Source organism: Crocodylus porosus, unplaced genomic scaffold (assembly GCF_001723895.1).
Source record: "Crocodylus porosus isolate Cpor-Errol unplaced genomic scaffold, CroPor_comp1, whole genome shotgun sequence".
Lineage (NCBI taxonomy): Eukaryota > Metazoa > Chordata > Crocodylia > Crocodylidae > Crocodylus > Crocodylus porosus.
The window spans coordinates 123,670,684-123,686,980 of NW_017728931.1; the positions used below are offsets into that span (position 1 = coordinate 123,670,684).

A 16,297-nucleotide genomic window follows, 5' to 3' on the forward strand; every position below is an offset into this window, starting at 1 on the left:
CCTGCCCCTGCCCCTGCCCCTGCCTGGAGGGAACTGGTCCCCAGGACCTGGCCTGGGCTGTTTATATAGGCCCGGCCCTGCCCCCTTTCCAGTCACCTGACCATCCTGGTTGCTACAGCAACCAGCACCTGAGTTGCCCCTGTGATTGGCAGCTCCTTAATCCTATTCTAGGAACGGCAGATATGGATCAATAGCCACAAAGAGCAACAGCTGTGCCCCGCTTACTTCAGGGTAGTTGTTAATCAGCTGCCTGCAGCTATAGTCTCCATTTTCACCCATAATCCATATTAAGACTAGGCACAGTTCTAGGTACTGAGCAAGGAAGTCGTTTTCTTGGGTGCTTACAGAAGTCTCAGCCTACATATTTCCCATTTTTCTCCCTTGGCATGTAAGCTTTCCCTTTATTTGACCTCACCAACTTTAAGGAAAGACCTCTGCTTGGAAACAGAAAAGTGTCTTGACTTATCATTTAAAAATCTGGTTAGTCTATGTCTTTCATTTCTTTAATCTTCTTTTAAAAAATTGTTCTGTTTTTAAGAAGCTTACTGGAGTCACCCCATTCAGGTGTTTCCTACATAATAAAAGCAGGAGTTATCAGACACAGCAGTATATTCCTTCTCTTCTCAAAAGAAAGGAGTTACCAGCATCTCTCCCACTGAGGACTCTATAAATGAGAAAGACAAGGATTGTTGGAGTACAGAACAGCTTTAGAGAAATGCCCTATGCTGAGAAGGCAGAGAGTGTGCATACAGCTTTAGTGAATCCAGCCCTAAGCAGCACAGAAATGTTAACATGTTTAGAGCTACATCCTAAAATCCTGAATGTCAGCAAAAACAAACTGGGCCTGATCCTCACCTGCCTTGTACTTGCTGTGCAGTGGGGTCAGTGTCAGATTATGACATACTGAGGCCCTAAGCTATGTCCATTTTAAGAGGCCCCATACAATAAAAATAATCCACAAAATCCATGAAAATGGATTTTCATGAAATTTTAAGATGAATTATTTTTATTTCTGCACAAATTTATGAATGCAATATGAATAACAACTGTATGTATATTTTTGTCATATTAGAATTAAAAGGTCCAGAGCTTTTTTTATTTAGAGGCCCCTCATATGGTGAGGCCCAAAGCTGTAACTTAAGCCTAAATCCAGCACTGAGTGGGGTAGCATGCTACCATAGTCAAATGGAAGCATTTTACCTCACTTTGCACAGGCCTAAAAGTCTACACAAGAGCAAAGGAGTACCCAGTCCACCAGCTGATGTTTCAGAAGGGATTCTGAAAATGTATGTTAAGAGACTGATGTTCTTTTCTTCCTCCCTCCCTCTTAATTTTAACAGCACTCGCAAACAAAATTACATGATGAATTTTTCACGGCAACATGGGCTCAGGCATTTCTACAACAGAAGACGAAGGTCACTTAGACGATACCCATGAAGAAATGAGAAATTTATTTTTCCTCCCAACATGTGATGTGTTGCTTTCCATTCTTTAAATCTAGCACTGCATCTGGTATCAGGACTTTTCCGTAACAGGCTTGGTAAAAAACTGAAAGCCTTTCTCAAGACAGAGTGTACACTACTTTTTCGCACTGTGAACTAATGAGAAGTGACTTATTTTCTCATAGGTAAATGTTTTAATGTTGACGTGTCTGTGAAAAATTGTGATCTGTTGTAATATCAGTTACAGTGGCAGTATTGGAAGTAAGAAACTAATTCTGTTTAACAGGAAAAAAAAATTAAGCACAAAGACGTTTCAGATGTTATGTTTAAAAAAACTACATATTAAGTACAGTATTTAACATTCTTTGTCACATAGCTATTTAAGTGCACTGTATTTCAGCTGTGTCATATTTTATGATTAAGTTATCATTGTTTGTCTTTGTATTCTCTTCTACAACATGACACATCAGCACTGTATTTACTTGTTATGTTGTTGTAATATTTTGCTGCTGATTTTTGGGCTATTTTTCATTCTGATAACATGCATAAAAGAAACTGAAATACCTAATCAAGTTAATTGCAAAAGTAGTTATATAAAGACGTTGATATCCTGCAGTCTTACTCTTTGATATGTCTGTTGGTTAGCATTGTTTTGTGGATAAAAAGAATGTTTGGCATTAAAACTTTTTCTACTAAGCAGCTGTGGATGAAGCCCCAAACAGAAGTTCCCATTTCCTTGTTTAAAAGTAATCAGTTCTCTGTGGCTGATTTACTTACAGTAACTGCCATTTGATGTCTGTGGTAATGGAGTGACTTGTAAGCAGTGAACGTTTCATCGTGTTCTATTTGGTGTTTGTTTCTATTGCGGGTCATGTTTGTATCTTCTGATAAAGTTGTACCTACACCAGCAACATTATAATGCCCCTATAGCCCTAAACTGTCTATTATCATAAATAAAATGTTTCACTTTATGGTGAACCAAGCTAAAGATCCATGCTTCAATAAAGATAATGTCAATGAACAATTTTGATGTTAGATTTTTCTAGCTAACTGAAATTATTAAATAAACAGCTTAGTTTACTTACCCAGATTCTAATATCTTGCAAATTCTCTAGAATATTTTTCAATGTTTAGTACATAGTGCTTCAATAGCATCTTTCTTCTGAATGATTTACAGGCATTAGCTAATGAAGCATCCTAAAACCTCTGAGATATGAAAGTATTTTACAAATGAGGAATTTGAAGTCATCAACTTCTCGCTTGGAAGTCCTGAATCAAGGCACCTAAATCCATGTTTAGGCCCCTAAAATAGAGATTGCTTTCTCGCAGATGAAAAGCCCATCCAATTGTAGTGAGAATTGTGGGTGTTGGATGCTTCTGAACTTTGAGTCGTTATGTACCCAGCACTGAGCACCTGGAATTGAAAACTTTGATTTAGTTCAAGTTACACAGTGCACCATGTGACAGAACTGGGAAATGACTCCAGACCCCAAAGATCCTGTACTGTAGACAGAACCATATTGTTGTTAAGAAGAGGATGTGTACTTGCAGGGTTATTGAGCTGTGAATAAAATAAATGAACTATTTGAAAAAGACAGTGCTAGGAAACTAACCAAAATATTATTAAAGAATATAATATTTTTAAGTTTAATTAGGATTTAAAATAGTATAATAGATACTGCCCCACCTGCTGATCAGAGGTGTAAGACATTTCTTGAGGATAATTTTATTTGGCCTAGTAAGTCAGTAAATGGCCAATATATCAACACACAGGAGGTATGTACATGTTATTGATACAACAAAACAAATTTCTATTGTGCAGACACAGCACAGGGAATGAGGATAGTTAGTCTGACTTCATCACACTCCAGATAAGTGAGATCACAACAGGCATATCAGTGGTCTTCTATAGTTGCAGACATTTGTCTTCGATAAAGATTTGTGTGCGACAAATTGGATCCATTTAGGTGCATATCCAGACCTCTCCACTGTAGTATTATACAGGAAAACTACTTATCTGTGTTATAGGCCACAATGAATTCTGTTCTTTGCCTATTCCAGGTTCCATGAAGCTGGCTCTTAATTCTTCTAGTTGTATAACATACCAGATAACTTATACATACTTTGTGTTCAGTGTACTTAATGGTTTTTTTCCTCACCAGTGACTGATAAAACAGTAGTATCAACTAACAGTAATGGTCACTGAACTATCAAGATAATATAGCACTTTAGCAATAGCAACAGCAATTACAAAATGTACCAATAAGCTTATCTACAGGTATAAGCCTTGGCAGAGAAAACTATGAAAAGTGTTAGCTGTTTGTCCCTGCCAGTAGTTCCCAAGCCTGCCAGTTTACATATCCCCATTCCAGTAGGATAAGAAAAGTTCAAGCTCAATAGGATATGAATTAAAAAATATGGCAATAAGCAAAATTCTAACCTGCTGGAGTCCAGGAATAACCCAAGCAAAATCCACAGTACTGTACTTTGCTTAGATGCATGTTGCCCAATTTGTTTTTTTAGACAACACTGTCTTAGAGTCAGTAGGGTTGATGTGCCACTGTGCAACAACACAACACACTATTAATATTTAAACAATCCTGCTGGCCTTATAAAAACATACTGACCTACGAGATGTTCTTCTGCAGAAAACAGAAGCTTAGCCTTAAAATATGCTGAATAGCTAACAGATCTTAACTGCTAAATCTGCCCCAGTGCACCCAAGTCAGGGCATGCAGGTACAGTTATTCAATGACAGAAATATATTACATTGATGCCAAGTTGGAAGGGATTGTCAGGGGTAGAGAATAGGATCAGAATTCAACATGATCATGCTAGATTGGGGAAATGATCCAAAAGCAACAAAATTACATTTGACACAGACAAATGCACATCAAATGCCAGTGAACAAACTCAAGATAATTGGCTAACTAGCAGTACTTCAGAAGAGACTCTGAGGGTTACAGTGGATCATAAACTGCATCCGAATCAATGATGTGATGTTGTTGCAAGAAAGGCATAGGATGTATTAGCAGGCGGTAAACATTCAACTTGAGTTACCAATGGTGAAACCTCAGAGCATTATGCTGAGTTTTGAGTATGGAACAGGGCTTCTAACTCCACTATTGAGAGGAGGAAGACTGGAGTGGGGTCCAGGTACCTTTAGGATAACCCTATTGTGAATATAAGCTAGTCTTCTGAATGTAGAAGGGGCTGCTGCCAGGCACTGAGCTCTGGGGGAGCAGCTGCCAGACCCTGGAATGCCGTGAGAATCACTGCCTGAATCCTGCTATTGAGACTGGCACCAGGCAGCAGATCTGAAGTAGCTGCAGCCTTCGATAATAAGTACTGCAGGAGCTGAGCCATAGACAATTAATGGAGGGAGGCAGGACTGCAGCAGAGTGTAGCAGTAGGCCTGCTAATTAGACTAATAGGAAACTACCTTTCCCTATAAGGGGGACTTGAGGCCAGGTGGCCAGAAAAGGGAAGAGCAGAAGCACGTATAAGCTATCCTCAGGGGCTAGAGTCTCAGTTTGGGCCCTGCTTGCAAAAATATAGGATTCTGCATGTCCTAGGGCAGGGGTGGGCAAAATGCAGTCTGGGAGCCAGATGTAGCCCACCAGGCCCTTAAAAAAATTTATAAAATTAATATTAATCTGCCCTGAGCTACCCGCCATGTGGCCGTTGATGGCTTGCCGAAACTCTGTAAGCAGCCCTCTGCCCAAAATAATTGCCGGTCCCTGACCTAGGGAGAAGCTTTGCAGAACCTGGAGGATAAGTGCTCATGTACCCTGAAGGCCCACAGACCCTGAAATTAAAATGTTGCTTAGCAGCAGAGCCAGCCATAGGGAAAAGGGCACCCTAAGCAAACCCATATTTTGCTGCCCTGTCTCCCACTCCCCTGGTGCCACCCCCCCACACACACACACCAGCAGCACTGCTGCAGGCAGACACAGGCAGGCAGGGGCACAGGATACAGTTCAGTGGGGAGACAGAGCTGCGTGGTACTGCCCCTTCCATTGCCTGACCCAGCTCTTCCTGAGCAGTGGCTGGAGGCGGTGGGGAGGCCCAGGCTGGGCACTGTTCCTCCTGCTTGGGATGGGGGGAGAGCACTGCTGTGAGCACAGGCTGTTTATACATGTGTGACCAGGTGCATGTGTGTGGTGCCCCCCTGCACAGCACCCTGGGCATTCACCCACCTGTAAGGCTGGGTCTGCTTAGCAGGTAACAAACAAAAGGTAAAAACCTTAACTATTTATACCAGAGAGGCATGGGTGTGGCTATCGGGGAGGCTAGAGGCTACAATTAGTGCCAGCAAGGCACAGAGTGCTTGGTAGTAGGATCCTAGAAATTCTAAAGCTGAGATAATGGGCTGCCTGAGAGCCTGGTGAACTGTACACAGGGTTGCAACCAGGTCCCAAGAGAAAGAAAAAGAGAGTCCCAGTAGAAGATAGTTTCAAGACCTGCACTCTGGCCAATTGAGAGCAGACTCCCAAACCAACCATTTACAACATCAAGGTGGCAGGTGAGGTGGAAGAGTGTACCAGGTGCCAGAGAGAGAGAGAGAAGACATCCAGCAGGCTGACAGAGTACCATACTTTAAGAACAATGTAAATGATTCTGTGATTCAAAAGAACAGAAACAAAAATAAGAGTTTGAAAACATAACCTCTGAGGAAAAGTTAAAGGCATTAGAATTTCTTTAGAGAAGAGGGGAATATGGGTAGCATGTGAGAACATTCAATGAATAAAATGGCTAGGTTGCTTTGGCACCTACATTATCACGTTTAAAACTAGCTTGGATATCTGTACGTTGCCCTGCCGTTTTCAGCGTAGCCATATCCAGGGACTGAACTAGCTCTAGCGGTGGGGGGAAAAAACCCTGATCCCTGCTTTATTGACTCTAGCTTATTGACTTATTTATCTTTAGAATTATGTGAATAAAATTAATGGTTTGAAATGCTGTCACATATTCAACTCATTTATTAGTCAGAGCCACCTTTTGTTCCAGTTACCTTATCACAAGCAGGAAATGGTAATAAAATTGTGTAAGAACCACTACAGCAGGCTAGTAACTGCCCACATGAGTGCAATATGTGTAACAAATGTAAGACTGAGGCTGGGGAAGGGTGAGGGGTAATAGAATGCCTCTGCATTTCCCCTGTTCTGGCCCAAACAGTGGCTACTTTGGCTTTATACACAGGTTACAGCCGCCTGAAAATCTCCTTGCCCTCACACCTCTCTTCCCCTCCCCCAGCAATCACCCCCTTGAGTGACTGGTGCAGCACTCCAGAATGGCTTGAGCACAATGCAGCCACCTCTATCACATCTCCTCGCATCAAGTGCTCCTGTAGGGGTGCCGCAGAATCAGCTATGCCAGAAAGACTCCTATAGCAAAAGACTTCCTTGAAACCATAGCTATAACCTTTCATTACAAGGCTTCTTACAGTGCTGTTATCAGGATCTTCTTCCAGGCTTACTGAGATTAGTATATTGGTAGTCAATTAATAGAAGCAATTAAGGGTCCAGTACAAACCCAACTGAAAGCAATGGGAAAACTCCCATTGATTTCAGTGGGTTTTAAATTGGGCTGTAAATTACTATCTGAAACTGGGCTCTTTCAGCTGTTAAGATCTGCGCTAGGCTTTATAAAAGATTCCAGAGCCAGAGGTAAGAGTCTGTGCTGCCTGCCTCTGTCCTTCCTCAGGCAGACACCATCAGGGGGACGTATTACCAGTTATCCTACTAAAAAATTTACCATTGTGTTAAATGAGGGCATTTGACATGGATTAGAAAGCTGCTGTTATTCCACTGATGTACAGAATGGATCTGTTCAACACTTGTAAATGCCAAGTACTACTTTCCTTTTTCAGAAAAACCTCATTGAGCCCTGATAGACCTGGCCTGTGAAAAAGTGGCGCACACTGTTCCATCTTGGTGCAGGACATTTGTCCAAAACTGCATATAAATGACCTATGCTTTGCATTTAAAAGCTTGTCTAACCTAATCCCAACTATGCTATTGATCTAATGCGTAGTTTCTCAACCTGTGGTACACGTATCCCTGGGGGTACCTGAGACACAGTCAGGGTGTACGTGGGTACCCCAACGCTCTCTCTCTCAGCGCTTCCTCCTCTCAAAACTATGGCAAAAAATTTGGTGTGCCACGCATTGCATGGTGCTTTAAATTCCCTAGTAATAATTTGGCATGCCACACTTTGCATGGCACTGGGTTCAGCCCTCCTTGTTTTGGCCAACTCTAGCCCAGATACATATTCGAGTTGTGCACCCCTGGTAGATTAGAATTCTGTCATATCATGGCCTTATATACACAGGCCTTCTTTCAACATATGGCACACATTAGTCTGTAAATCCCCTGGAAAATTGAGTGTTGGGGTACTTATTACAGTTTTCAGAAGTTAGGGGTACTTGCTATCTAAAAGGCTGAGAAACACTGATCTAATAAAAGATATCTCCCACAAACTTTGCCTCTCCCAATATAAGACAGTTCAGGAGTATATTTGATATAAGGGACATATCCACATTGCCTTCTTGGTAACCTCAGGAAATGCAGCCCAGCCGTTCACTCACATGCAGCATGTGTTAAATTAAACCCCAGACTTTAGGCAGTGTAGCTGATTTGGCACAGACTTGCCCACACATCTAAAACCACTCTAATGCCTAATTCCCAGGCTGTGCTGAGCAGAAGCAAGTAGGCAGAGGCAGAGTATGCTATAGGTACTTTAAAATGTAAACACATGCTACTCTTAGGAGCAAGCATGCTGTGTAAATCTAATGCAACACATGGGAACTATTCACAGAGATACAACAAGCAATAAAAGCTCAAACACTGGCATGGTCACATGGTTCCTCAATTATGTGTATTTGTATCTGGGTGGTTTAGATTCCTTTTTCTCATAAATGATTATTCTCATGCTTGTTCCTGGCAGAAGTGTGTTTAAAAGGAATTTGGAGGCAGTCTAAGGTGTGGCTTGGCAATTAGGGTATGAAATGCAGAGTGTGAGAGCAACACATTCAAAGGAATTATTCTATGTATTAACTTGACAAGTGGGACCAGTGTTTTGACAGGTACAGTATCTGAACTGAACCCAGACCCTCACCCCAACAAGAGACCATCAGAAGTGCTAGAGATTAGCACCATTTTTGTTGCCCTTCAAGCAGACTCAATGGCCAATTTCAATATTTCTACTGGATAGTTTTCAAAATTAAGGGGGAAAAAGGACAACAGGATGGGATGACTCCACAGCTCTGGCCCTTTGCGTGAACTTGTCTCAGAAGTCCTTACCCTGATGAAAAACAGTGGTTCCTGCTGCTCCATTCCCATGTGAGCCAAGAGTCTCTCAGCTTTCACACTGGACCCATTGTCATCTCAGAGCATCAAGTGTCATGTATGCCATGATGTGTTTTCCCACAATTATCCTCCTTCTCAGTTTTTGTCAGTCTCCCTTTATCCATATTGTTTGTTCTTCATTAACTTCCCCTCCCAGTTGTTTTAACCAAAAGCCCCTTTTCATCCAAGTGCCTGCTGTGTGCTGTCCTGTCAGGTCTCCCTGATCTTCTCCTATTTCTGAACCATTGCAGTATTCTTTGGCCTAGTTCTGAAAAGAAGCAATAAAGTAGCTTTGTTAATGGGTTGCAATAGACCCCTGAAACCAGTTTAGGGTCATATATTCACTGCAACAGTTGATACAATTAGTTTAGTACAATTCTACCTCTTTTACTTATTGGGTAGCTGTAATCTTTGTAATGACTGTTATACATAGGAGGCATTCCTGGCAAGGCATCTCTACATTGATGGTTAATTGCTGTTTGTTCCACAACTCTTTAGTACCAGGGCTCCATCCAGCTAACATTTACAGAGGGGAACAGGAGAGCATGCACATGCACTTAGCTGTAAAAAACAAACAAACAAAAAACCTCTGGCTTTACTACGTCAAATGTGATATGGCATCACTTGAAGCTCCAGTATGTATTAGAGATAGTCCAAACTGGAACACTAAAGCCAAATTCTCATGTTGTCCAGAACTTCACAGTGTTCCTGTCTATAGGCACATACAAACCATCAATACTATATTCCTTGTTCTAGGCTGAAAGGGAAAAGGGTTTCTAAGGTACAAAGTAAGATCAGGCAATCTTGTATGGCTCCTGGCAAGGGCCATACTCCTTGCTCTAAGAGAAATGCAAATTCCCTTACAGTGCACTGAGCCAACTGTGCAAGGGGCAAATGGGTAAAAGTTCCTTCTGTTCTGGACATTCAGTTCCCAGGGCTTTTTCTTCAGGACTTTTTGAGTCTTTGTGATACTACCACAGATGAAAGAGCTTGACTGTTACAAGACTACAAGAAAAGCCTTAATTACCCGGAGAGCAATGAATGGAATGTGACATTCAAAAGACTTCACTGGTGAAATTAATGCTGGGCAAATGAGATAGTCGTAACAGTATTTGGGCTCACCATCTTACCTTGCATAAACAGATGCGAGTCCTTTTGCACTCCAGCATGGGCATATTCCTCTATTTGGATTACATAACATCCTGCTTAGTATATGTGCTTATGTACTTGATTTCAAACGAAAATGAGACTTCTAAACAAGCAAAGGATAAATTAGGGTAACCCAGAGAAAACCAACTCCAGGAAGGAAAAAAAAAAAAGAAATAAAAACAGATTATATCTTTAGACTGAACATAATCATGTTACTCAAGACTTTGGCAAGGTCTATGAAAAGATCCTAAATTCTCCAGATTCATATTAAAAAAACAGGCAGTTTCTGAAGCTCAAAACTTCTAGGGAATCTGATCACTGAGATTTGCAGAGGAATCTGAGGTGGTAGAAGTTTACTGTTTATAAAAGTACCCTTGTACAAACCAGCCTTGAAATCTTCACATTAGGCACAGTATTTCACATGCTATCATAACATGTAAGTGGATAAATCTAGCATATCCTTTCTCCTACAAATAAGCGAGCACTGTAGTCTTCTATGTTAAGAAGAGATATTTAAAAAGCCCAAGCCTGAATTTATTCAATCTTTGCAGGTTAATCTATCCTGCAGAACTTGAACCGATTTACAAGTGGATAGACATTCGCTTTTGAATTGGGGGGAAGGGGGTGCTAGAGCAGCCCTCCCTGCCCTTCTACAGCACTGAGCTGAGAGGTGCATAGCTAGGCCCTGGCAGGATGCTATGATTAGGGAGTTTAAACCCCCACCATGGCCTGCACAATCCCCAGCTGGGTTGGGTCTGGAGAGGGGGTGGGAAAGCAGCCGTCGCCAGGCTCTTCCCAGCTCACTGCTCAAGGGGCAGGGAGTGTTGTCAGACCACAGTCCCCTGCTAGCACTCTGAGACAAAGGGGGTAGGAGAGAGAGGACTGCATGCATCTGTTGGTAATACTGAGATTTTCAGTCTCCCTCTCCCTGCTTCTTCATACTGTCTACAGCAAACTGATGACACTCACAGGTTCCATGCATTGCAAACCAGGTCATTTCTCACACCTTGCTGTGTCCCCTCTTGAACACTGACAGATTGCAGCCTTTGAAGCAAGCAAGCCAACAGGCAGCTTATCAGACCATCAAGAAAACAAAGCATTTCTCATTAGTTCAAGCTTTTTTTAAACAGCTTTTTCCAAGGAAGGAATAGAGGGACATTACCAGCTACCTGCTGATTAGTTCCAGAAAGCCCTAAGCGGTCACTGTTCTTTCTGTCTTTGTTCCAGTGAAATTGGAGACACACAGACACCCTTCAGCATTAGCTAGCATGGGGGTGGTGTAGCCAGATACCAGCTGAGGCCCCTGCTGTGGGAGAGGGGGATCACTGCTTGAGCAGCTAGCGAGGGGAGGGTGGAGCAGGGGGAAACCAAGCAAATGAGTGATGGAAGGGTGGGGTAGAGGGAAAACCAGGCAGACACTGCTGTCTCCTGGCTGCAGTCCCCCACCCCCTTCTCAGCCAGCCAGAGCTCCAGCTAGGAAGCAAATGGGCAGGGCCAGCCTACTGTCTGGAGCAGACAGCCCAGCCCAGGCCTGAAAAGCATGATGGGATGCTGGGGGATTCTGATTTAACTTAACCCAGAAAGGGGTCTGGGACAGAAGTTCCATAAACCAGTTTGACCCAGATCAGTTAAGTCTGATACTACATTCAACCAGGTTTATTTTAGACCAGTTTTGGCCATTTTGAAACTGGTTTCTGTGCACTGAACTTATGTTCTGTTACAGGTTTAAACCAGTTTCTGATCACTTGAACTGGTTTATGTGCAACTTGCATCCCCAGCTCTCATGTTGCTTAGAATTTCTTTTCAACAGCAAAGATTCTGAATCTTTATAGCAATGGGAGCTTCATCTTTTTTTTTTTTCAGAAGTCATCAAATGCTACTTTTCTTCAATGTTGAGGACTCATTGACACTGCATTGATCCCCTTCCATGTTGCCTGTGTAACCCGGGCAGTACTCGAAGAGGTACCCCTTCTCCAGTTGAAGGGATCAAAGCAGGTGCACAAGTGCTGTGGGAGGTATAGGGACTCTCCTCCCCCTATAGAGCACAGCCAGCCCACCAATGGGGCCTTAACCATATACCTTTTATTGAGAGAACAGTACTAGGAACATAACAAGCATAAACCAAGGGGTATAGAGGACACTACAACAGCCCAAGGGGGCATGATTCAACAAAGGTTAGACACTTACAATCATTGACAAAAGACAGGATTAACAAAATATAAAACACAAACAGCAGAACAAACAATACTGGTTGGTGAAATATAAAAAGGCACAAAATACAAAATGTCAAATAACAAGGAATATAGGGCCTAGGTACCTGGAGTGGGGGGAAGAGGGAAAACACAATGACCCCTTTCCACTGCAACAAAAGTTCCTCCCTGTTGCTTCACTCACCCTAAGTCATCCCAGCTAGAGCTTGAACTCAGATTTCCCACATGGTATGCAGAAACGCTACCACACAGCCACCAGTACTAAGCTGCTAGGGGTCTTGACCTTCTAGGAGCCCTGGACTTATGTTGAGCTGCCTGGCCTCCTACAAGACCTGGAAGCAGAGCTGGGGACTTCTCAGGTCACTGCTCAGATCCTTGCTGGAGCTGGGTACCCTCTCCTGCTGGCAACAGCCTCTCATAGGGGATCCTGGAGCCCAGCGGGGAGCCTCTCCTGTCGGCCACACGCTGCACTGCTGAGGGTCCCACTGCTGCCTGCAGGTCATACTCCTTCAGGCTCTTCTGGGGCACTGCTTCTACCCCACTAGCCCAGCTCTCCCCTGAGTCAGCCGCACTGCCCCTTTTATCCCCTTCCAGGTGACCCAAGGGGCCAATCAGGAGACATGGCGGAGGTGAGTCTCTGGGGCCTGATTGGTGAGTAAAGGGAATCCCAAGTCTTCCAATCATCTTTTACCCCTTCAAAACCCCTGGCCCAAATCATTACCAGATTGGTGAGGAAAGGGAATCCCAAGTCCTCCAATCATCTTTCGCCCTTTCAAAACCCCTGGGCTAAGTCACTGCCAGCTAGCCCATCACAACTGTACAGGGCTTGAGGTACCAGTCATGTTCTGTGCTGTCCACATGATATAGAGCAGTGGTCTCCAAACTTTTTTGATCGTGCACCCCTATCAGTAAAAAATTTTTGAGCACATACCCTCAATATATGTATATTTATTTATAAATTATATACATGTACTACTGTACTAATATATTATGTACATTATAAAACATAGACAAAAATAGAAATTAAAAAAGGATGAGATAAAGATGAAATAAACAATATTTTTAATTTTTTATTTTATTTTATTAACGGTACAAAAAACCTTTTTGCTCTCACTAAAAAAATATTAGTAATAATATTGTTTAGTGAGAGCAATGCGATTGAATATGCTTCATTATTTTTGAAAATCTTGGTTTAACTTAGGGTGAGGTTCATCGCTAACGATAATGGATGTAAATCCACATTTCAAATAGTCTTCTTGATAATTTCTAATTTTTTTGGCCAACTTGTCAGATCTGATTAAATCGTCATTGTTTTTACTTTGTAACATGGCTGATGAAGAGCTTGTACCAAGAGTAAGAGAAGTGTCAGCTCTGCCATTTTCTTGCTGTTTGCTTGTGTTCGCATTATTAGTAATATCTTCAATCCGTGGCTTCTTTGCAGGAATCTTTTTAAGCCATTTGTCCATTTTGTGAGGGTTAGTTTAGTTAAAACTACATAATATAATCTGTATATCCACTTAACTGGGCACATGTAAACTGCAATACGTCGCAATATGCTGAAAGCGAACGAACGCTTCTTCCCTCAGGATACCTCACATACCGTACGTGACACGTGACCGTCCGACATAGGGACTGAGTGAGGGCACCAGTGTCAATCTGTATATTAAATATTAGTAAAGCTTAATTTCTTTCTTATTTTTTTAGATAAAAATAAAAATACAAGTTCTGATACTTTCTTCGCACACCCCAATGGATCGTCTTGCACACCCCACTTTGGAGACCACTGATATAGAGAACCGCGGCTTGATATGTTCTCAGTAAACCAGACCTGGAAAAACCGGGGAAGGAACAGCAGGGTGCAAGGGGAAGATAATAGGTGAATTTAGAGAAATATGAAGGTAGCCCATGAAGAGAGTGGCTCTGAAGGGAATGGAGAAGACAGATATGTTGGGCTGGTCCCTCTGGCTTCCTTTTTGCTTGCTTGTCCCTGTCCCCATCCCTTCACCCCCACCAGGAGAATGGCTTGTCCTTTTTAAGGACCACTTAATGGTGGCCCCTTTCACTGGTGTCCCAGGACAGAGGGAAAGGAACAAGGTCATACAGCATGCCTGCAATCTAGAGTAAATGAAGCCCAACTAATTTCCTGTTTAAACCATTTTGTTGTTCCTTTCTTTGGTAAACACAGCAGCACACTGCCAAGAAGCTCTCTCATACACGTCTGGGAACGCAGGATACAGACAACACAGGAAAAAGGATTTTAAGTCCTTTAAGTACTTTAATCTTCATGTTAATTTCAGTAGTGATGACCTGACCCATTACGTGCAAAAAGTGTACAAACTCAGTATTTTACTGTCATTTTTGCCTGAAGACTAAAGCTCCAGGAACAGATTAATTTCAAGAGAGTTGGTCCAGATGGAGAGAAGTGAAGAATAGGAGTCTTTAGCCACCAGAAATGCATACAATAATGTTATTGATCTAATAAAAGACATTGCATTGCCTACCTCATTTCTGGTCACTCAGTGAGTAATCTTGTTTCTGGTACAGAATGTTGCCAAGGCATAGGAAACTATTCCTAGCTCTTCTCTTTGAACCAGACCAGCTTGTCTTTCTCATTTCAAGTAATGTCATTAGCACCCTACCTTCCTGTTCACCAGTATGCCAGCCAAAGACACGAAAAGCAATGCTTTCTTTTCAGGATGCCAGTTCTACAGTCCAACAAGACTACCTCAGTAAAGGCCAAATCAAATAAAACAAGCATTTCCAGAACAGCCATATGCACTTACAGGACTACATCTAGGATTGCTGTCATTACAGTCTCTCGGATATCATATGTTCAATGTAAGTGAATAACAGCAGCCTTGAATCCATCAGGTTTCTTTATCTTGGTTTAACAAGGCTGCATTGCTCTTACGAAGCTAAAACAATCATTGTTACAATAATATTGGCTTAGATGTTACTACTTTTAATAGTATATATATTTCCATGTATTTCAGTTGTTCCTGAACAAAACCAATCCAGCATCACAAAGCCAAACCTGACGTGTTCATTACTGTAAATGACCACGAGAAATGCTGACTCATAACACTGCTATTGCAGAAGACGGTTTAGAGAAGTGCACTCTGCGTGATACCAAACTTCAAGCCCTACCCTTTTAATCATGTCCCTTTTGGGAGTGTTTGTGTACGGTAAGCCCCAGTATCACGGTGTACAGGAGGCCCCAGGACAGCCAACATTTACATATGCAGAAGTAAACGTACAGACATGAATAGTGCCACTTAAATGAAATCCTCCTTGCTGACATGGGTGTTTGTAGGACGCAGAAGGAAAACAGGATTCCAATCTGCGCATTACCCTACTTCCTCCATTGCTGTAACTTTCTCATAGAAACCGTCAGTCGTTATTATCTCTTAATACATGGAGGGTGAGAGAAGCTGGTGGAGGGCGCTTGGCTCAAGACCGCGCTGGTGGAGACTCTCCTGTTTCCCTTCAGTTACATATTAGGAGGAGCTTTCTGAGGGTGGGCAAGCACTGGAACAAATTACCCAGAGGGTTGGGAAATCCTTGCTACCGGACATCTCTAAGTACAGTTTAGACACGCTTGACCCCGAGCGGTATCCAGCCAAGGGTGAGCGTGTTTGAGGCTGAACTGGGTGACCCTGAGCTCCCTTCCAGCCTCCCCCCCCCTTTTTTTTTTTTGCCATTATAAATATGGAGCAAGGGTTAGCCTCGTGGCTCCCTTGGAGGTTTGAAGGAGGCAGCAGTGGGAGGGCCGGGCGGTCTCTTCTCCTTCCCAGGAGCACTTCAGCCCCCTCCCGGGTGGGGGCAGCGTATGTACGGGGCCTCACGTGCCCGCTGTGCAAAGCCCCCCCGGACCGGACCCAGCCCACCGGGACGCCCCCACCCCCGCCCGCGGAGAAAGGCTCTAACTCGGAGCTGAAGCTACAGCACCCCGCCGCCCAGCGATCTCAGCCTGGTCCGCGGCCCCTTGCGCAGCCACCCGCCGGCAGGGGGCAGTAGGGGCGGGGCCCCCCGCTGGGGGTCGGCGATGCTGCGCTGCATTGTGGGGCGTGTAGTCCGCGGCCGCCCCGGCCGCGCCGGGGGCAGGGCCGCGCCGACTACAACTCCCGGCTGCGCCCGCGCGCCCCCT

At 43.3% G+C, this 16,297-nt stretch overlaps 1 protein-coding gene across 1 annotated transcript in view; it reads left to right on the forward strand.

Annotated features, from left to right (window-relative positions):
• RELN (reelin) overlaps positions 1 to 2,466 on the forward strand; it is a 560,682-nt gene extending 558,216 nt beyond the window's left edge. The window contains exon 65 of the mRNA XM_019543587.1: positions 1,341 to 2,466. Within this exon, the coding sequence (XP_019399132.1) occupies positions 1,341 to 1,437 (97 nt within the window). The 3' untranslated portion in view covers positions 1,438 to 2,466. The remainder of the gene's footprint in view (positions 1 to 1,340) is intronic.
• The last annotated feature ends 13,831 nt before the right edge of the window (positions 2,467 to 16,297 follow it).